Raw genomic sequence first — 24,168 nt, forward strand, 5'->3', positions numbered from 1 at the left:
AGTGACTTGCTGTTGCAACATCAAATTTTTTTGGGACAAACCTTTTTTTTTTCCCGGTGCTCTGGATATTTTTGGTCATTTTGAAATGTTTATAAAGTTCTCTGGGATCATGTCAATAAATTTGCCCCAACACACACTCGCACACGCACACGCGCGCGCACACACACTCACACGCGCACACGCCCACACACACACCCGCACACACACCCACGCACCCCCCCGCACACGCACACACACACGCACACTCACCCCCCCACACGCGCACACACCCACGCACCCAACCCCACACACACCCCCCCACACCCACACACGATGAGAGAGCACTACACGAATCAGCCGGGGAAGGGAGTATTTGGCACACTGATGGTACACGATGTGAGCAACCAATGTCCTCACAAAAATGGAAATCCAAAAGAGGCTTTTTCCAGTCGATTGTCATTTGTAGTATTATTAATTGGGCATTGCTTTGAATTTGAAACTGTTAGCTGCTCAATGTTCTGGGTGAGTCATCACATTATTGTAAATCAGCAAAGCTTCCTCATTTGAAAGAGGGTCATTCATGCACAGATGAGTTTATCTTTTTTTTTTTTTATTATTCAAAGGTCAAGAAACGCTTTTATTTTGTCTCTCTTTATTTTAACATAATTTAATTTTAATAATTTTAGTTTTAATAGCAAGGCGGGCACTCAAGAGTTAATTCAACAGAGGCGCTGCACAGTACGTAAACCGCTCTGCCTGGACAGGGACGCTCATTTGAAATATTTCACCTTGCTCCTCTTTGTACAATCATTTATATTGATTTCAATTTACTTCTCTTTCCTTTTGACTCTAATTTAAGAGTTAAGAGCAATATTTTGTGTGAATATAGTAATTATAATGAGGGTGAATTTTCAGCCAACATTTGGCGCCCTCTAGTGCCTAGTGCGACATTAGCATCTGCCTACCTTGTCAAATGCTCGAGCTCGTCCTGTGTGATGTCGAACCAGCCCAAGCCAAATGAAGAGAGGGGAAGTAAAAATAAACTACTTGGATGATGTGGTTTGCATAAGTGTGCACAGTCTTTCACAACTGGGGACGTGGCTGTTAAGAATTAAACCAATCATATCGTAAGTCATCTTAAATGTGAGTTAGCAAACACCTGCTACCATTTAAATTGTCATTGATTAACCTCAAATAAAGTTAAGATGCTTCCGCAAGCTTTCACTGGATTTTTTATTTATTTTTTGCTTTCGAGATGAGTAGACATTTTATAGCCACTGTATATAATCACAATTGGAATTCTAAGTTTTCCATTTGATCTGATACAAAGAGCAGCGTATCACCAGGCAAACACGTTTCTTGCATCACCGCAGTCGTTTCCCAAAATAGCAGCATTAGTTTCACGCTAGGATGAAACATATTCAAATGAGCCATTTTTTTTTCTCCGAGATGGGCTCCTCGGAATTGTTATTCCACAATGAAAACTATAAGCCAGCATTGACCCAGAAGACAAAATTAACCTTCCAGGCGTGATCAAACTCTGCATATCCATTAAAGACTCACGGACAAGAAGAAGAAGATGAAGAACACGCACACAAATAAAGACACACGCACGCACGCACCCGCGCACACACTGCGATATGTTGTTATTTGGTGGACTAAAGCGATGAGAGACATTTCAAAGTACACTGTTGGTGTCTTGATGTCCCCTTTAATGCAGTATTTGCATAATTAGCTGTAGGAAGCTGAAGATGAAAGATATCTCCCTCACGTTTCATCAGCTGATCAGCATTCAGCTTGGAGAGGAGGTCACGTGACAAAGTCGGCATCTCGAATTCAATGTGGGACACTTTGAAAGGGAGGCTTCAGTGGTGCTTGATATGAGCCAATCAGATGATTCCGAATGACAACTTTTACATTTTACACACCAAAAAAATATATTTTTGTTCGCTTTTTGTTGTATTTTTTTTTAGAATGTATTATAATTGAAACAATAATATAAAAAGATTAACCATTTATTGTGCATGGATGAAGGACTGATTTTTTTTAATACAACCAAATATCTAAAAACTATAATCATATTAAAATAATGAATAAAAATGTCAGTGACTGTGCAAATATGAACGCGGTTGATTTCAGTGACCAGTTAAAGGTGCACTACGCTCCTCTCAATCAAAAGCTGCCAGCTAACCTGCTGTGGAATCAAAGTGAAAGGCAAGTAAGGAAAGGTCTCTCACCAGGAGCAGCTCGATGGCACCCAGGATGTACATGGCTCCGGCGTAGGTGGTCCCCAGGTAGAAGCAGATCCCCACCGCGCCACCAAACTCGGGGCCCAGCGAACGGGATATCATGTAGTACGAGCCTCCAGCTACACAAACACACCAAAACAACTTGAATAGGGTAAGGGGAAGGGAGCATGTACAGGAGAGGCACATGCGCCAACGGCTGTAACTTCTGCTAACAACCCAGGCTAAACTTAACTCCTCTCCATTGTCGATGTTTCTTATTAAGTAAAAAAAAAAAAAAAAAAGATTGAGCATACAATGGAAACAAAATTTGGGGAAAAGCTAAATTTAAATCGTACGAAAACTGAGCATTATTTTTAAAAGAAATTAACTCTGAATGCACGTTTTTGCTTTTTCTTTGTTTTTGACTGATTTATAATTTTTAGATTTCGACAGCTTGGTTGGCTTTTACGTACATGTGTAAATGCATTTCATTGGCATTGCGCTGTCATTAAGTTACGACTGAGTGGATTTTCAGGATTCTAATTGTTGACTTATTGTTTAAATGTGCAAGACGGCTGTGACGGAGCGCCTTTAAATGCCTGTCAGTTGAGTGCGCCGTCTTGGGCTGAAGTGGGCGGCTGATGTGGTTCCCGCGGAGCCAAGCTTCATTTAAACAGTTTCCTTCCGAGCAGCCAAAAGAAAGTCATCAACTTGTAATGAGCAGGGCAAATGTTGACCCTTGGCCAGCAGCCATACTCTAATGTAAATTTTCAGGATCAAGATTCACCATAAATCCTACTTTTTAATCTGTTATTTAATGATTACCACTTTAAATGCAGTGGGATCTTCTTCGAACTAGCGTGAAAAATGATCTCCTTCTCCCGCCAACCTAACTAATTAACATAAAGAAGACAAGATGAAATTTGCGACTCTTCATTTCTAGTGGTCTTCAAACAAATTAAATTCACCAAGTCAATGTTCGGGAAAATAGCTTTTAGCTGAAAGGAAGGTGGCTAACAAATAACCTTAAATGTGCAACTTTCCTACTCTTGATGTCATGCTGGAGTCTTAAAAGGGTTAGTAGTTTTAGTTTAGTTATACTTTTACAAAAAAATATTTTACCAAGCCGGTGATAAGGTACAGTTAATAGCAAGTAGCTTAAAGTAAAATGGCTCTGACTACCATAAAAATGACCAGAGAAGCTTGCCAACAAAGATATATTTTTTAAGAGGGCGGGTAGATTTATTTTATTTTACTTTTATTACACAGTGCTTGACTTCTATGTGCACAAATGTATTGTACAAGGCCAATGTTAACGTGAATACCTGCATGCGTAAAGCCTAGCATGGAAAAGACCGGAGAACCCAGCCAAAAACGGCAACACATTTTTAGTCGTCTGGACCTATTTTTGTTCTGAGCACTCTAAACCAGTGCTGAGCAATTATGGAAAATAATTTAATTTCAATGATTTTTTTTTAACAAACAAGCAATTAATTCATCTTCATCACAATAAACAATAGAAGCTCAATTCTAGATGATAGGATATCAAGATGAGGCAAGTGAATCATTCATATCAAAGCTATTTCTCTACTAAAATGACTGATTTAAACTCACTAAATACTTGAACATGTAGTCTTGGAAGTGCAACCATTCGCCATGATAACATCATTCTGCCACACAAGCGTCATATATGTGTACTACACTGCAAACCAGTAAAAAAGAAAATCAAACAAACTAAAGCACAGATTATAACTATAATGCAAACAAATGTGTTGCTTTACCACTTGAACATCTACAACCTTTCATGAAATTCTTCCTGAACAAAAAACCTGTCTACATCAATGAATAAATACAATACACATAGCCGATATAAGAAAATAAAACCGAGCAATCTCCAGTCAGTAACATCACACAAGATTAGACATGATTGTATTGACATAACAGTTTCCGATTAAAAAAAAAAAACAGCAGCTACAGTCACATACTAGGTATTTATCCTCAACATATTTGGATATGACAACTTAGCAGAGCGTTTCCATTTTCAAATGATTTGACTAAAGAATGTGTTTTTTGTTCCTTCACCTTCCAGTAATGCCTGTGCGCAAAAATCACATCAAACTGCTGTAGTTGCTCACACGACAGGTCGTCTCTTAGCACACACACAGTTCTCCACTCCCTTATTATGGCAGCACGATTTTTTTTAACCTTGCAAGGCAAAAAAAGATGAACGTTAAATCAACGTCTCATGGTCTCAGGAGACAGAAAACCCAACAAAAATCTTCATCTACGACGCAAACTTTATATACAGCGATGACGTCTCAGCCTGGTCCCCACACCTCTCCTACCCTCCCCTCTGCTAAATCGCAGCTTTTGCGATTCGGAAATTGCGTTTTATTAAATCACGGGTCTTATCGCAAATGCAATTAATCGTTCAACCCTCGTCGAAACTCTGCGCAGGGGTGGAGTTTCCATTCTTTTGGTATTTTGCAAAGCTTTTCACTGGTAGAAATGGGTGAAGTGGGGAGTTTTACTAATTTTAGAAATGAAAACTCCCTGCAATTTGGGTGAGAGGAATCATTTGCTATCTTCAGGGCTTTTTTTTTTCTCTCAGCACTTCCTAATAAGCACAACTTTATTGTTTCTGCATCTTCCAATTTTTTTTTAGGTTAGGTTGACTTCTATAATGTTAAGATTGCTATACCACTTTTCCAGATTAAATAGGAAGATTCCCACTATGAGGTTCTCATTAAACTGTTTCCATTATGTGCTAGCTCACTCTGAAGGAGTTGAGCTTGCGAAGTAGGTGTAGACGTTACAAGATTTTAAAATGTAAGTACCGCGATATTTAAAATGATTTACTACCCCTACAGCATGTTCCCTAATTAGAGAGCGCTTTTCATAAAGTAGCTCCTTCATTTTGGTCACATTGATCTCGAAGGAGTTTAAGTCACACCAGTTTTGGAGAAGATACATGTGCTATATATACTTGTTCCCCCACTGAGTCCCCCTTTTTTAATAAGGCAACCATCTGCATGCTTATACATCTGGTCAGAATTTTTTTTTCTCTAACTGCCATCAACAGGTCCTTGTCAATCATTCTCGGTCCAATATCACTCTGCGTAACACAGGTGTTCCACAAGAGACAAAATTATCACCTTTACTTTTCTCTTTATCCACTAATGAATTCCAGTTGGGTGAGAGCAAGTTTAATCTAAGACTTCCATTTGCCCCTATATTAACAAGTCTCAACAAAAGTGGTGTCAATCTGCATGTTGTTTAAAGCAGATATGAAATCAATAAAAAGGACCCTGGCCTGGTGAGTGGGGACCTGAAGATGCTGAGCCAAGGTATTGAACCGGGTGACAGGAGCATCATCAGTTGCTCTCTGACTTCTATAGGCAAACTGGAGATGATCAAAAGCGGTTAGCAACAGATGCTGGAATATGTCTGCTTATTACTCTCTCAGATCATTTTCCCAATAAGGAAGTAAGAGCAATAGGCCTGAAGTCGGTTAGTTCAGTGGCTCCAGGCTTATTTGGAAGTGGCACAATAAAATATATGATCCATAAATCTGGCATTGTTGAAGTATTGAGCAGGAATAGCTTCAAGACAATACCTTTGAGGTCTTTTTTTTTTAATATTCTACCTCTCAGGCCATCGGGCGGCAGTGCAGCATTGAGCTTAATACAGGACAGGCTTGCGATGATTTCATCTTCATTAACTGTAATTCGGACATGCTCAGAAATGGACCTACACGCATCATCACACTCAGCTCTGAAATCATATTTATCAAAACGACTGAAAAAGACATTTGGCTCATTAGCAAAATATAGAGAGGGAATGCGGCAGGGGGGTGCGTTTTTCCTTAGTCCGGTGAATGAATCTCTTGAACGATTATTTTTGAAGAACTGATTATAATGATTCACTTCACTAAAAAGAACTGTCATAACCATCACTACCGGAAGCGACAGAAAAGTCAAGACAGCCCCAATAAAACGGATCATACGATGCAATTCTCCATGATGCCAACTTCAAAATAAAAGCCTCACAACTAATAATACTGTAGATGGATGTTGATACCTTAGTTATCTTATATTCTGAAGTAGCCCTTGGGCATGTGGCAATATGCTTGGAACGCAAATGTGAATAAAAGAAATAGTAAGAATTGCATTAATACATGCTAAAATGATAGGCATTAATGAACTTGTGAGTTAATGCAATATATATATATATATATATATATATATATATATATATAAAGTGATAAATTTTTTTAAACTAATTAATCACAAAAAAATTCATGATTATTTGTGATTAATCACAATTTTCAACTGCTATTTTTTTGCAAAGCTTGTTACAGATATTTACTTGAATAGTATTTTGGAATTGACGCAACATCACCAAATATGAAGTATATTTAATTCAATGACTGTTCTAATAGCTTTCTTGGTTTCTTGAATATGATCTTAATGGAGACATCTTTGCAGACATTTATTTTCTAAACATTTGTCAAAACTGCCCACAAGCGCCTCACTCCAGCAGTGTTGGTTTGCAAGGCCCAGTGGTAACTTAAACACAATGTTTTGTTCTGAGACAGCTAATATGGCACAATATTTGCAAAGTATGCAAATTATTTTTTAAGTAAATCAAACTGAGTTAACTGAGTTAAAATATTTACCTGAGTTAAACATTTTTGGATTAATCAACCTGCTTTAATTTTGACAGCCCTTATGCGTGTTCCCCATTCAGTAGTCGATTCGGACATCTACGCATGATTACAGCTGTCACAGGAGAAGCTGCATAACCATAGAAGCCTCAAGGATCAACATTGGCCCGGCGTTCACTCGCTAAGGCGAGCTCAAAGATGAGGAGGGATTTGTGACCGTCGCTGCCTTGTCTCTGATCTTGCTGGACTAGTAAGTATCTTAGGATGCTCAAACCAAAAAGCTAATGCTAATCGTAGCTATCGGAAATTTGCGTGGTAGCAGTATATATGTATTAGTTTGATAGTTTGCAGTTCCACAAGCAACAAACTATTTTTTTCAACATGGCTGTATGATACTGTTTAGACACAATTAGATTAATTAACTCATTGCTATTCATCTATTACACAGCCATTGGAAAAATGCAAAAAATAATTCAGTCCCACTGCAGGCGACCGGGAGATCGGGCTCGTCCTGATGGGAAATGTAGTCTTTCTTCAAACAAAACACAACAGCCATAATCAACCAAAACTGAAAGTTGTAAAGCATTCCTCTAACTAACTACACTTATACGACAAGTAAGAATGCATTCAATCATAGCACGCAAACACTTGTAATTAAGACCCTGAAATAGTGCGCCAATTAGCGGTTATACAGACTAAATTACTTGTCAACTTTATTAATCGATAATTAAGTTGAGGGCATGAGTCGAATAGTCACTAATGATTTATTTTTTAATTGAGCAGGAGTCAGAGCCTCATACCTCAAGGCACCACTCAAATGAAAATATATCAATGACATCATCCACGACCAGTAAAAATTTACTTTCATTTCACTTTTTAGTGTTGACTTGAAAACCATGCAAGCAATATTTTTGATAATTGAATAATTCTTCATCCCGAGGAAAAACATTTGTGTAGCAATTTGCTGGTGTCACGCGGCGCCTCCCCCCCGCAGTCATCCTTTCACTTAAGTCTTGCTCACTTATCTCGCATTGTTTTACCACAGGACTTGCGTTTTCTAATTCTGTGCAAATGAAATGAATAGAAATAAATAACACGCTTAATCAGCACTGTGCAGCTCCACTTCCGCACTTGTCTCCAAGCCGCTTATTTCCCGTGACCCTCGCGCCACACCAACCCACACATTACCCACCGAATAGCACATAACGTGCTTTTCAGATGTGCGGCCGCCACTTTTATTTGGTGGAAATATCATTTGTGTACACGACTCTCAGACTGACGATTTTAGTGAGGACGTCAAGCTGTGCTCGGGCTTACTCGCAAAGTGTGATCAGCGACTCAAAAAAGGGAAATTTAGAAAGCAGAATGGTGTCAAACTGCGACTCCGGCGTCTGCTCACCCACCTGGCACGACTCCATTCGTGGCGATGGCGCTCATGGAGATGGCGGTCAGCATGGTCTGCATGTGGGAGAGAGAAAAAACATTCAATACTTAAATGCTGTTGTCCGTTTTTATTTAGTAGAATTTTCTGGGCCAAGTTGGACATTTGTCATTTTAGTGTATTTCGGGTCATTTTAGGAAAATCAGTTTGTAAAGTAAATGTCAAGTAACTTCAAATGGCAAATAAAAGATTGACTTAGTTTGTTAAGTTTCACATTTGATAGGTGGACAGGGACTCCACAGACACAATTATCTGTATCCAAACAATAAAAAAAAGTCCATGTTTCACAAAATGTCCCCTTTAATCATGTGATTTTGTCTGCATAATAGTTTGAGCATATACTGTATACACACACCATTAGAAATGCTTAACAGGCAAATTTCGCGACTGATTATTGGAGGATGAGGCAAACAAGGTATTTCGATTTTTGACTACCGCTAAACAAGCTTTTAATGTATCCATTTTTTCCAAGTTAAAATAAGTTAGCAAGTTACATGTTTTTCATTGGACAGCTATGAATAAATATTTTTATTCATTTATTATTATTTTTTTTAAATGGAGTAGATGACACAGAACAATTTTGGTGAAATCAAAACAAAACATAAAAATGTCCAATAAAAAGCACGTATCTCCAAATTTTGTGAGTGTAATGTCATTCATCCCAAACACTTAATACTTTACTAATCATGTTGTTGTTGTCTCTCAGATAAAATAAAACATTTTTGATCTTTGACAATGACCGTCAAATGTCAAAAAAGGCTTTTAAAAAAAGTGAATGTAAAGTTTATCTGAATATGATGGAAAAAAAACAAGATACTTTTAATTGTGTTCTGGGCTAGGGTAAAATAAAAATGCAACAAATTTGGAGTTATATCTTCAAAGTGAACATGTAAAAAAAATGTGCTTTGCCAAGATAACTTACTGTGTCACTGTATGGTCACGTTTTCAGAGTTTCTTTTTAACTGAAAGACATTTTTGGTGCCTTTAAAATAAAAATAAAAAGAATGCATTTTTTTTGGTGGGGGGGTTATTATTATTATTCAGCTAAAACACATGCAATAAAAGAGCAGTTTTCCATTTTCCGGATTAAAAAAACAAAACAAAACACAACAAAAAAAGACTTTCGGAGTTCCATGTTTTCCTTTGAATGTCGATGATATGAGAAAATGACACAGTGGTAGGCTAAATTAGCACACTAACATAAAATGTCAACATTCACGTCAGCGTACAGTATTTAGCAAACTTGGCTTTTAGCTCATTGCCTTCTTGACTCAGCAAAAGTTAAAATATGTTGCGCAACTGTCCAAACGAACCTTGTTATGTGTACAGTGCATTTGTTTTGATCGTATTTGCTATCCATCTACATCCACTTAGTCCTAATCAATTTTATGGCTAATAAAAATCAATTTTCCCTTAGTCTGGCAATCTTCTACTTTATAATTGACAGTATATTATTCACAAAGATGGAATAAGAGAAGCAAAATGTGTGTAGATTAGATAATACTCGGTTAAAGTGCTGCCCGGGAGAGAGATGGAGAGATAAGATGAGCATAGAAAAAGCAGGAAGAATGTTCCGGAAGAGAACAAATGACAAGTGGAGAAGAAAAAAAAAAAAGCGAAGGAGTGATGCTGTGTGACGGTGCGAAGACGGCATTAAGATTTCATGGGTGCGCTCAAACGCTATTGTTCTACTCTTGAGAGTGACGTTTCACATGGTTGGCACATGAAAAGAGCTTGCGGCAGGACAACTTTTTTTCCGTTCTTCTTTTTTTTTCTTTTTGGTATGCCCTGTCTGCCTCGACTGCAATGATGTTACTATTATTGTGCTATTACATAATTGTTATCATACACAGATTGAAAAAAATAAAATTAAACAAACGACAGTGAAAAAATATTTGATATTCTTATTAATGTTTTTAATGAAAATATATTTTATAAAAAGTATTTTTTTTTCATGTTCTTCTAAGTAATGGGCTCATACTACAGTAGCGGTAACCACTTCAGCTTCACTGTTGAGATAGTTTCAAGTTTTTACAATTGACTCTGATTTTGATTTCCATGCAGCTAATTCATCATTTGAGATTGTGTTCCATGAGAATTTACAGAATTTTCCGGACTTAAAGTCACACTTTTTTTTCATTGGTTGGCTGGTCCAGCGACTTATACTCAAGTGTGACTTATACATGAAAAAAATGTAATTTCACACACAGCCACGAGAGGGCACTCTAGATTGATGCACCAATATCTCCTACTCCTTACAAAGACGATTGAGGACGACTGAACACAAATGCTCCTCAAGAGAATCATATTCTGCAGACCACAATGCTGCAAGTAGTGAAATTTGCAGCGGAAAACCATAATCAAGCATCAGAGAAATTTGGAGTGAATGAGAAACTTGTTAGGGCCTGACGAAAAGCAGAGGCTGCTATTATTGCGTTGAAGGAAATTAAAAAAAGAAAAAAAGAAAGATAGATGGCCAGAGTTAGAGGAACAAGTTCACCAGTGGCTGCTTGAACAACGTGCAACTGGAGAAGCGATAGTACATCGTCACACTTAGGTCGTTGCCAAGGCGACGAATATAAAGGACTGCGGGAGGACCTTCTTGCTTGGTGCTTCTGTTTCATGAAACGCAACTTCATCTCTATCATAGCATGGACAGCAGTGTCCCCAAAACATGAACATGAACACTGGACACCTTTTCTGCTGGGTTTTTTTTCGACTCGCTAAATAACCTTCATTGTGTGAGCATATTTTACACCTATTCAGCCTGTTCGCTATTCTTTTATGAATGTTATAACTTTCCTTCCAAAAAGAAATATCTGTTTTTAATTTTGTATTTGTAAAATAAATTTCCTTCAAAAAAATGCAACTCCAGTGCGATTTATGTATGTTTGTTTTCTACATCATTATACATTTTTTTGTCTTGTTCAATTTATACTCTGGAGCAAATTGCAATCTGGAAAATGTTTTTTTTAGTTTTTCACAGGAATTTTGACTGAAATGTGTTGACTTTGGTGCATTTCCTCTCAGTTAGTCTAAAATGTTTGACTGAGGATTATTTCCCCCGAATAAGATGTTGTTTTTTTTTTTTTGTGGACAATAGGTCAAAACTCACAATTTACTAAACTAATATATTGAACATTCGATTCTCAAGGCTAAAAAACAAGCTTGACCTTCATGGTTGGACGACCAACGACCACACAGTGCCTCCCCAGCAAGGACGCAAGACATTTATTTGCCTATCACCTCATCTGCCCCCGTGAAGGTTGTAATGTGGTTAGTGGCACCTGAGGGCCCGGATGACGACGAGCCAAGTGACTGGTGCTAATCTGCTCCTAATGAGGCCACAAGCTCTTCTCCCACCACAGCAGATAAGGCCGTAATTGTTTAAGTGTTTTATCTGATGGCGCGCAGAGGTAGTCCCGTCGCATACGCAATCGTTGAATCGCAACACAAGAATGGGGGGGGGGGTGCACCAATTCTGTCTGAGTGTTGAAGGTGGCGCTTCAAAATGGAACATTTCCTCTGTCGCAGCCTCCATCAACAAAATTGTGTCGGGGTGTTCAGACAAGGTGACACCAACCACCAGGATGTCTCCACTCCTTCGTCTCATTTTCAGCTCTGTCATTTTATTGTGACTTTCAGTCAAATCCCATTTGGTGGCTTGACTTTTACTTTTACCAGCGTCCTACATTTCTTCACGCCGTCCTCTGGCTGTCAGGGACATTATTAAATTTCGTCAATCAGCAGATGTCTTCGACTCAGTGGACCGCTCTGTCCTATCGGGTCAGCATCCGACCTGACCTGCAGTCAAACTGCCGTAAAAGTACATTAGAGGGGTAAATGATGTACACGTGAAGCCAACGCTTGTTAGCCTGAAGGAAAATACAATGAACGTTGTAACGCCTCACTGCTAAATGGTTCAAAAGTATAAAGCTGTGTATTTTGAGGAAAAAGTCACGATTTTTCCTGGCAAATCCAAATATTACAATACTGAAGTAAATATTGCTTTAAAAAAAGTGAAAATAAAGATGGAACTATTTTCCAGGAAATAATCTCGCAATGAAAAACAAGATTAATGTAATTGAGCAATCAAAAAGTTGGAATTTTGCTCGTTGCAATATTGTGAGTATAAAGTTGTATAATACAAGACGAAAGTTTGGATTTTTAAATAGGAGTATTGTCAAAAATTATTCAATGTGTTATTGACAAAAATATGACATTTGCAAATACTACGTTGATAGCGAAGTCTATTATGAGAAAAAAAATGGATACACTGTAAATAAAAGAATAAAGGAAGTACATGACAAAAAGTCAACAATTGCAGTGACTAAAGTTGTATATTAAGAGTAAGCAATATTGTATGCCACGAAAGTCAAAATATTAGGAAGCAATGTCAAAATATGATTGTAAAGTCTGGAAATTAGAACAAAATAAAAAGAAAGTCAACATTTTCCAGGGAAAAAAAGCATCTTGTGAGGGAAAAAAATGAAATGATGTGAGAATTAAGTCAAAATATTGTGACAATAATGTCAAAATGTTGAAAAATCTATTTCAGATATTACAAGAATAAAAAAAATAGCCAAATAAGAGTTTAAAAAAATTCTAGTAAGCACATTGGCATTGTTTATTGATTTGGAAACAGCGAGTTAAACAACGCGACTTGGGCAATTATGCTAACGATATGAGGCAGAAGTCAAAATTGGGGGGAGTACAGAATTGTTCAAAAATAAAGTTTGGAATTTGCAAGTATACAAAACAATGTACAAGAAAGAAGTCTACATTTTAAGAGGAAAAATACATCATATTTGTGAAAGAGAAAAAAAAAATCTCAATTTTGGAGGAATACATTAAAAATATTAGGATCATAATGTAAGTAAATCTGAATTAAGAAGTTTATCGTTAATCGACATATTTGAACGTTTTTAATCAAAAAATATTTTTTTTTGCACTTACTGATGTTGGTCACCGCTGCTCAAATCGGCTACATCCTTAATCAAACAGATGAGTTCTAACTCTAAAATGACATTTTTAATAAATACATACAGTAGTCGGATATTATATGGGTTTTGGGGGTTCTCTGAAAAAAATCAAATAAAAACTAACTTGGGTCATTATTTTGTTATTTTAATCATTTAAAATTTTAGGAGAATTAATTTGCATATCAGGAGGAAATTTTGTGGGTAGGATGAAATATTACAACAACTGCACACAAATAAAGTTGGGATTGTAATGGAATATAAAAAAGTGTGAGATGGGTTAGTGTGTAACCCGCTTTATACAAAATCACGAAAACGCTCATTGTCCAGATCCTTCTGGACCCTTGCTCCCGTCGTTTTCTGGCGATTTGTTTGTTTTAACCGTCTCATTGGTAAACGCTGCTCCAAAACGCATGAAATGAAAAGTTTCATGAGCTCGTCGGCACTGAGCGCAAAGGACACTTTAGGTCTGCTTGCATCGTGACCTAACGCTCCTATTTGGCCTTTGGTGGACCTTGGGAGCGGAGAGGAGATTGCTTGTGACAGAAGAGTGTCCCGCAGCACGACAACCCCGCTTCATTAGCACGCTTCACTACGCCCCCGTTGTCAGATGATTTCTTCCGTCGTCCGCCGCAACTTCAGCAGGAGCCCACTCGCTAGGGAGCTGACATCCTGGCGGAGGGCAAAATGGACTCTCAGGTGCAGGAAAGTGAGATAGTGAAGACACGTGTGGCACGGAGACTCAGTGGTGCACTGGGGGGTGTTGGGTGAGGGATGGCTCAGGGAATCAAAAGCGAGGGAGGAAATAATGAGAGCGCAGAATGAAAAAAAGGCTTCCAGAAAATTGAGGAAGCGTAAGAGATGAGAGTAAAAGGGGAAAAAGATGAAGCAACCGCAGCATATAAATGAGTCAGCCACCCCAACGCCATCTCCCAAACCCTCCTTCACCAGCACCTCCACCGCATTTGGATTCAAGACCTGGAAGTAATGACGACCACCACACAACAGACGGCCTTCCATCTAGGATATAAAACCTCATTGTGTCCAAGCCGACTTTCATTATCTGGGATAGAACTATGCAAGAATAGAGCATAAGTGTGTGCGTGTGTGTGTGTGTGTGTGAGTTCATAGCTACTTTCACATCTATCATATCATAACAAAGTTTGTTAAATGTCCAGCATCAGCGATGCAAAACACAACAGAATGAAGGGAGTCAAAAGATAGAAAAAAATGTAAAATATACAACAAGGGAAAAATAGGCAAAGTATTAAGAAAATCCAATCTAATATTACGGTGAAGAAGTCATAAGATTAGGTGAATATCAAAAGAAGAAAACATCCACCAATATGTAGTCAAAATAAATACATACCCGATGAAAAAAAGTGTGATTTTAATGTTATAATATTATACCTATCGTGACAAAAGCGTTGTTATGAAAAAAATTGAAAAAAAAATCTTGATCTATAATTTCCCATCATGCCTCCTGTCAATCAAAGGTGCGGCTCAGCTCTCAACGATGCAAAGGTAAGCCGCACGCTTCGGCTGTTCATGTCCTGTGGATTTCACGTTTGGTTGGGGGGTGGAGGTGGGGCGGTTCGCGGTGTGTGTACACATGCATAAGAGCACACACGCACACTACAACGGCGCGTAGCTGGCAGCCCCCCGAGGGCTGGGTGGTGATGTGTTATGTAAGGAGCACGGGAGGAGAGAGAGGTGGCGGGGGGGGGTCCTCGCACACCGTTCATGCTCAGGCTTATCACCCTGGGGCCTCTGCAATGATCTCAGCAGTGTGACTGATAAGAAACACGCCTCTCTCCGAGTGTGTGCGTGTGTGAGAGGGGGCAAGAGAAAGGGAGAATGAGAGATGGAGAGGAAATTTGAGCGTGTTTGTGTTGCTGTCAGTGCGAGCCAGCTCCGAGCTTGTTTTTCCTCTCTGTGCACACTGTTTTCAACACGCTTACAAGATCAATATAAACTGGGATGGATGGGAAGCAAATACGAGTGGCACGCAAAACGTGCCCAAGTACAAATAGAAAAGTAGGGAGAAGAGTGTCACGATGGGGAAAAAAAACGTATTGATGCTTTGCGCACACGTGTGCGTGTGTGTGTGTGTGTGTGTGTGTGTGTGTGTGTGTGTGTAGGCTGGTTTGCCATGGTTGGGATTTGAGGGGGTTGTTCTATAAATACACCCGGTGCTGGAGGAGAATCTAGGCTGCTCACACACAAACATAACGACACACATTTACACACACATCAACATACAGTTCTGACAAAATGCTCAGTGAAAGCGAAGAAGACACGCTAGCAACCCTGAAGAAGGAACAATTTTGAATTCGGTTGACATGTTTTAACAAGGGTGGCGCGGTGGCTTTGTGGTTAGCAAGTATGACGCACGGTCAAGTGGTCTCAGGTCTCAGGTTTGAACCTTACGATTGTTTGTGTGGGTTTTCTCCACTTTCCTCACATATTCCAAAAACGCATATTTGACATTATTTGAAGACTCTAATTCAGGGATGGGCACCTGAATTATATCTGAATCCAAAATATCAAAAAGTACTGAATATGTGAATTCACAGGTGCAGAACTCTGAAATTACAGTGTGTGACTATAATTTTAAGTTGTTATATCACCACTCACCACTAGATGGCAGACATGTTTCAGTTGCACTTACATTGGGTCTACTGCCTTATATTACCAAGTGAGTAGGTCTAACATATCTTTGTGGATTTGAAATCATATAGAGATATAAGATATGATATGCAAACATCGTACCCTAATAAAATTCTGAGTGAGTTGATTTTTGTGAAAAAAAATGAGATGTCAGAATGAGTTGTTGCACTTCATATTGATATCTTGTGATGCAGTTTCTTAAATGGTCATTTCTATGCATGACAGCCATTTGCGCTGGAAAAAAGGTGCTTATTTATTGCTTGCTTCAGACTCTTTATTGTTGGCTTAGGATAGTGGATTTTTTTTTATACAAGCAATGAAAAATTCATGATCAAAAATGATTTATATTAAGAGCAGGCATTTTGCAGTTATTTTGCCCATATTTGAAATAGCGTTTTTCCTCATACATCTGGTTAGGAAGTGCATAGTTTTATGTGGGCCACCAGTAGCACTGATGGAAAAATTGTGGACCCATCCAGCGTTTAAGTTGCCCGTCCCTACTTTAGATTGGCTGTAGGTGTGAATATGAATGTGAATGATTCGTTGTCTATACATACTATACGACTAGCCCTAGGATGGCAAAAGACAGAAAGGAAGTACTTACAGTGGTGCAGCACATGAAGACGATGACAAAGGTTCCAATGATTCCACCGATGCCGACCAGCCAGGTCATCCTGAGGAAGAGGATGACGCCGAAGATGTTCTGGATGCAGGGCAGGTAGACGCCCATCAACGTGCCGAGCTGGGGGGCCTGCCAGGGGACACAATCCACCGATTGGGTTAAAAAAAGAGTCAAATATACTCAAGAAAGAAAATACACAGCAAATACTCGCCTAGAAGCAAAGCAGATTCATGCTTCAAGATTTTGAATTAATTCTCGTACAATTTGCGTCATGGTCTGTGTTTGTTGTCTTTGGTTTAGTATTTAGTTTCATGTTTTTTCTTATTTGGTGTGTGTCTTTTGTTAAATCTGATTGTGTTCACCTGTGCTTGTCGTCTTGATAGTGTGAACAAATCAGCTCCCTCCATCCCTTTGTGTCTTGTCCAGGTGTTCCTCGTTGTCTCGTTAATTGGTTTGTATTAGGTTCCTTGTTTGCTTTCAGTTTTCTTAGTCAGGGTCATCCTTGTTATTTTGCACTTTGATCTTTTTGTTTTTCCTAGTCACTTGTTTGCCTTTTTATTTTCAATTAAATACCATCTAAGTTACCCCCGCCTCGCTTCCCTGTGTTTGGGGCTTCTTCCACCTTAACCATCACACAAAACCTGACAATTTGGATTAGATTATGTTACCATTTTAACTTCACAAAATTCTGACTTTATTCAAATGTCATTGATTTCTTAATATATGCGGACGTAATTCTTTATTACCACTTCCTATTATGAACAGACAACTATTTTTTAATAATATAAGACATAATGTATTCTTCCTAAATTCTGACTTTTTTTTTCAAACGACTGACTTTATTCTCATATTGAGAGGTTCTACAAGTAAAATGACAACTTCCATGTCGTTAAGAAGTTTGTTTTATTCATAATGTTCCAACTTAATAATTTTCATGGTATTCTTTTTTTATAATATAACTTTACACATCATGGCACGTAATACTATGGGTCCGATATTAAACGCAAAGCCCAGAGTGGATTTGGGTGGAGTTTTCTTTCTTTTGGTATTTTGCTCGAATTTGCACAGGTAAAATTGACAGTAACGGTGCACACTGAGAATTGCAGCGTGTCACGCCCAGAGGGACGCAATGCCCGTCTTTACGAGAAGCGTGCGGATGCCAGTCTACCAAAATAGGGCCACACGACTGTTAAAGTTCTGACATTGTTCTCGTTACATACAACTTTATGACTATAATATTACTTTTTTCGTGTAAAAATTAACCTTTTCTTGCAGAACCTTTTTTCCACATGCTATGCAGCTTTATGAATTTAAAACATTTATTTTCCTAAATCAATAATTCTTTTCTCAGAACATATGATTTAATGTGCATATCATTGCCTTTATTTGTAACATTGAACTTTTGGGGGGAAAAATAAGAAGTTTATCTTTATGCTTGTAATAATTTGACTTGATAGGATTACAATTTTCTCACAATTAACCTTTCTCACTTCTTTTGAGTAATGTATTTTTTAACCAGAATATTCTGACTTTATTGTCATGAAAATGACTATTTTCTAGTAAAGTGGCTTTATGTTTGTAATAATTATTATTCGCATGTTGAAGACTTATTTTCTCCAGCTATTGTGACAGGTGATATTAATTATACATTACGTCTGTTGTTTAGTCAGCTGGAAGCTCCAGCCTTGTATTTTTATTGTGCAGTGAGTGTATTGATGTTTATGCCACTTCCAAAACACCTCAATGAAAAACATTTTCAAAGCTGCTCGCACCAAATCAATGTTCTCCGTCCTCCATTTTCATTTCATTCCAAGCTGCTCATACTCATTGTAACACTGTAATTAACCTCTCAGATTTTTTCATTCTCGGGTCCTTGTCGTGGGGGTTAATGTATGGGCTTTTAACACACATCAGCAGTCAGATGTTGGCTTGTGTCGCACTACACGAAAGATGTGCCACAGCGGAACAGCGCAGCTCAAGAGGAGGTTGACTTGCATTTTAGTTTGAAGTAAATGTGATCTTGTACTGACATATCAAAGTGGATGAATGTGCTATTTTTTAGATGCTTTATTCAAATTAAAACAGATTTGGAAAAGAAATGTGACCCTGGCAAGCGAGGAGGTCTATCTATTGTTAGGCTTTTGGGAAAAGGAAACAAAGTACATTTTTGACATGGCAACATGTCTAGATAGGATACAAAATACTGAGTAATCAGTGCGGATGACTTTTTATGCACTCTAAAAGATGAAGAAATGCGATATTTATGAAGGTGCACACACAGGAGAGTTGACATTCAAACAATAATCATTCTGGTTCCATGAAAAGCAGGCTTTTTTGATAGAAGGCCTCAGTGCTGCAAAAGATTATGCAAATACGGTTAATGTGGCGGAAATCAAATGTAAAGTCTGATAACAGGAACCTGGTTACACGTCCACAAACACATTTGGCGAATGAGTACATAATTGAAACGACTCGACTATATGGTGAAGTAGCCGCTAACAAATAGAACACTTGTGTATGCATTGAATCAGTGAGCCTGTTGGGAGCGAGGGACACGCACTCACGCTTATCAAAAGTGCGGCTTTTCTATTTTCTTTCAATTGGTGTTTCATTTGCGGACTGCAGTCCTGTTCACACACACACACACACACACACCCAGCCACGCACACACACCAAATAGGTTTGGTAAGCGGGCCGGGAGCCAGCAGCCGCGATGATTTCCCGTGGGAGCTCGCCACCGTGAGCGCAGGGAGGCCAGGCTGCTGCACAGCCACAGGTAGGCTAGCAGGGCACCGCTGAGCGAGCTGCGAGGCAACAGCTGCCCACAGAGGGGGGCTATGGGGTGGGGAGGGTTGGGGGGGGTTGCATAGTCAGGCCACAGAATGGTTGGCTCAGGTGGGCCAGATGCGCACCCCTTGATAAATTTGCCACGGCACTAAATTCCACTTCCTCACGCTCTGTCTCTCGCCACTAGAATCTCACCAAACTGCACTTTTAAGGAAATAAAGTAACATTCAAAATATTTGCAGGAAGCCTCATTTGCATTAAGCGCTATGATTCGGTTCGGTGTCCACAGGTGAATGCTGGGTGTTAAATTTCAAACTCGTGGTTCTGGCTTTCAACTTTGGCAACGTCAACATCCCGCCTCTGTTATGCCTCGAGTACCACCTCCGACGCCAGAAGATTTTGTGGTATGCTTTATTGCCCTCATTCCATGTTGGTTCCTTTCGCACAAAACAATGATGCGAGAAAATAATGAAACTTGACTTTAACAGGCAGTGGATAACATGACGAGTGGCAACCAGCCACTGTTATTCAAGATGATTACTCCACAGGTGTTTTACAGTTTTAATCACATGCTGGAGGGCATTTTGTCCCGTATGATACAGTTCCCATGTTGCCAAGTTGGGAAAATTGTTGTGTTCAACATGATCACAGCTTTCACCATGCCACCAATGCATCCAGTGGTGGAAAATGGAAGCCTGAATAGTGTTGACCTGATCCCCAACTATGGTCGACTGAACTTAACCACGGGTGGAAACAAGGCTTTAACGTGGAACTTTTTGTCCATTCATCAAAAAGAACATTCCTTGTAGTTCATCCTAAAACTTGTTCCGTATCAAATCCATTGAAGCCTGCCTTTAAGGACCTTGGTGGGAGAAAAAGGACATGCCATGAAGTTGCAAACATACAATTTTTCTGGAATTTCTTCTGAGGTAAGATGCAGGTGTAAAGTAAAATATCTAGTCTGAACACCTGATTAAATCACTGATTGGTGTAGATTTGGAGTGGAAACGAGCTACAATAAACATACTTCAATTCTCGGTCCAACAAAAGCTAATTTTCCTGAAGCGCTGAATACGCATACAGACTTTGAAAATGCTGCTTCCTAATTGGCTAACGATCGCGTTCAAGTTATAGCTCGGCCAAACTTGGTGTTGAGTATCAGCAACCGCAACTATGGAACTTGTTTCAAATTGAAAAACGGCTTGGGATCAAATCAGTGAGTACAATTGACTCTTAACACACGCAATACCACAAGTTAATTACGAAAATGGTCATGAGACGTCAGATCATCAGCCCTTTGTTGATTTTGAGGGAAAAAGTCTCCAATTTGGCCTGTTTAGAGGTATGTGTGTGACTCGCTTACCCCAAATCACAGACAGAAGTGCCACAGCACAGTGAAATACGCTCTTGTTTCCATCTGGTTTACTATTTCTCAAAAACATAAAATGTCCCACAATGTTTTATTTTTTTTTGTCCCACATTGCAGGCCAATAGTCTTACTTCCAATTTGCCTGTGGACATCTACACAACCTCAGGAACAAGCGCTGTTGACAACCTTGATCTAATAAAGAGAGATTGTGGTCAACCACTGAGGTAACGAAGAAAGGGAGGAAGGAAATGCGCGACTATTTCTATCCGCGGGCGATGGATGGGGAGACGTTCAAGAGAGTCAGGACGGAACGATTGCCATCACCTTAATGACGTCTTACAGGATTATTCCTTCCTGGAATCTACCGCAGGCCACTGCTTGGATCGCATGGATAGGGGAAGTAACACCTTTGCGGCACAATCACGTTGAATTTCCAATTTGGGCGAGGGAAGAGGATGTAATTAAATGACGAAGGAATTAAATGGAAGGGAGGCGAGGAAGGAGGCTGAGGGCGAGCTTGTAACACTGCCGCCACGCTCGGCTGGACAAACAGGAGTCGATAGAGCAAATGTGTTCCTACTCAGGTGTGCTGAATTATTAAATAGCTGGTGAGAGGAGAGGCCTACCGACCTCAAAAGTACGAGCCTGCCCACATAATTTTTGGCCGGCTTTCCAGGACAAAGGCAACGGCCAAGTCCTGCATGGAATTCTGATTAAAAGCGCTGTCCCGTGATCGACCAAACTCACCTTTTCAGGGGCAATCATTGTACACATTGAAACAGAAATGAATCGTCACAGCGGAAACCATCCGATTTCTCGTGCATTATGGACAGCGTCAGCAGGGAAAATCCACAAATAATTGAGCCCAGTTGGAGAGGTCGGCCTCTCCAACCAAGATGGCGGCAAAAGCACTACATTTCTATAGGAGGAGGCTATGACCAAGCAAAATGAAGCTCCTCCCCTTACTTCAAATTAGTGTTAGTTAGTTTTTCACAGAAAAATCGAGCATAGGTTATCAAAAATAATTCATAAATAAATGAATTTGCAAAATGCAAATATGTGGGGGAACACTGTAGTGTGAAACTTATGTTCGATTGCTTAAACTGTAGAAAATGCTCACGAGTCAAGAGCGATATATTATTTCTGCAATGAGTAAGGTGAACATGTAGGCCAAAGGAGAAGATTTGCAAAATGGGGAGCAGGGCACATAAACAATTTATGATTTAAAAGATTTCAAATCCATGTTAAAAAGCTCAGCTTGCTGAATGTTTCATGAGGACTGAAATGCTCTCAATTTTTTTTGTTAGTTTTGGTGATATAAGAGCTTGGCAAAATGCAGAATAACCCGTGCGGTTCTTAAATAGGGAACTACTTCATGCCCGGGAACACCGTTTGTCACATGGTAGACTAAATGATGAATGGATTGTGTGTGAAAACACTTCTGGGCCATAAATTAAACAATCAAATGAAAAATACTGAGTGCAGCAGTAACTGAGCGGTCCTTCTTGTGCCATATTCTTACGCCGTTATGCAATTTAGTTAATTCACGCTGTTCGTAACCTCGAAATATCGTAGCTCCTCCACGACATACACGTCAACATACTGTGCGTCTTTGACACCAATTCCTATTTGGACAGTACTTTGGTGCACAAAACCTCTATATAGGTGAGTTTTTCAAACAGCTTGGTACAGGTTAAAAAAATCAAATAGGTGAATTTGTGACTCGAAAACCATAAATATGCACGTCATGTCAGTACCATTGTAAAAAAGTATGATAATAATTCTAATAATAATGACAATAATAATGATAATAATGAATCCGATAGCGCTTTTCTGGACAATCGCCCACTCGGCTGATAACAGGTATTTTACTCAAGGCCCACCATGTATGAAAGAATAATCCCATGCGGCTGTTGAGGGCACAATAAGAGCACTGTGAAATGTGAATTTAACAGCCAAGCCCGCAAGACGTCGCGCATAACAGGAAGTGACTCAAGATAGATGCACATGAAATGCTGCTGATGGGAATACTGATACGACGCACTGGACTAATGAGCAGGAGAGTGTGTGTGTGTGCGTGCGTGTGCGTGTGTGTGCAGGGGTGGGGGGATTAGTTCACGACAATAAAACACAGTGATGGGAAACGGCGTTAATGTAGAAGAACATGGAGGCTGTAAAAAGACGGGGCGGAAGGCTTATGGAAAGACGTCCGAGCGCTGAGCTCGAAGATTATTTCAACAATTGGACATTATGGAGCTAATATAATATTTTAAGGCTGTCATAACTTTGGGCGTTATGACTATGTAGGAGCGGATTTAGATGCTGCTAACATACACTCATTGGACACATCATTAGGTACAGCTGTACAGTCGACAATTACATACATTATGTGATGTTAATTTTGACATTTTTTGGGAGGAAATTTACCTCTATATCTGTACAATTTTCAATATATGAACAGTATGGTTATGCACAATTCTTTGGTTGTTCATCTTTGTGTGCCCTGTGATTGGCTGGCAACCAGTTAAGGGTGTACACTGCAGAAGTAGGTACATCAAATGGATGGATGGATGGAAAATCTATTTACAGCGTGTATGGTATTTATTCAAATATAGCGTCTTTTTGATTGAGAGAACAAACGTTTAATGTCAGTGCTTTCCGTCCTCACATGTTTTCGTTTCCTACATACAATTCATTCACGCCAGAAGTGGTCATGTTGAATGACTGCGGAAGCTAGTCCCTTGTTGACAGACGCAAACTTTTTCCAAAGACATCGAAAGCGCTAAACAATCAGAATGGCCCTTAAGAAAAGGGAAACTGTGAAAGTGAATGTTATTGGAAGCGCTTGTCATACAGTAGCAGAATGATCTGCGCTCTTCCTTTCACATTTTGTAACTGGGCTACTTATGTGTTGGAGTTGAAATTTTTGTTAGACAAATGAGAACACACTCGGTGATATAGTGAAAAAAATTATCAAAAGGAATTTATAGCAATTTAATCTATATTAATGACAACGCAACATCGAACTTAATTATTTTTTATTTCTATTTTTAGGTGAATCAAAATCAATCAATGAATTAGAAAATACTGCAAACAGACATTAGAGAAACACGTAACAGATTTTCTCCATGTCAGTTTGGAAAAAGAATTGTTTTTTTTAATGGAGAAGCTGTATCCCCGTTTTCCCTTCCTCTGGAAAAGTTAATAAGCAATAAATAGCAATCATGTTTTTTAAATTTATTGTTTCTTTATAGGAGTGTGTTCACTTTATTTCTATATTGCATTATATTTATTCTTAAGCACACATTGGTAAAAAAAAAAAGCTAAATATAACCACATTTGAGGGCTGGAACGGACTAATTGTACTTTCGTTCATTTCAATGGGAAATATTACCTTGATTTATGAAGATTACAAGTTATAAACCGG

General features: G+C 39.0%; 1 protein-coding gene across 2 annotated transcripts in view; it reads right to left on the reverse strand.

Annotated features, from left to right (window-relative positions):
- slc12a5a (solute carrier family 12 member 5a) overlaps nt 1–24,168 on the reverse strand; it is a 170,600-nt gene that overhangs the window by 24,212 nt on the left and 122,220 nt on the right. For both annotated transcript variants that reach the window (XM_088308008.1, XM_088308007.1), the window contains exons 4-6: nt 16,568–16,714; nt 8,277–8,331; nt 2,217–2,347 (exon numbers count right to left, since the gene is read on the reverse strand). In XM_088308008.1, the coding sequence (XP_088164134.1) occupies nt 2,217–2,347; nt 8,277–8,331; nt 16,568–16,714 (333 nt within the window). The remainder of the gene's footprint in view (nt 1–2,216; nt 2,348–8,276; nt 8,332–16,567; nt 16,715–24,168) is intronic.

Source organism: Idiotropiscis lumnitzeri, chromosome 11, assembly GCF_059441095.1.
Source record: "Idiotropiscis lumnitzeri isolate Australia: NSW breed Sydney's pygmy pipehorse chromosome 11, RoL_Ilum_1.0, whole genome shotgun sequence".
In the NCBI taxonomy this organism is placed as follows: domain Eukaryota; kingdom Metazoa; phylum Chordata; class Actinopteri; order Syngnathiformes; family Syngnathidae; genus Idiotropiscis; species Idiotropiscis lumnitzeri.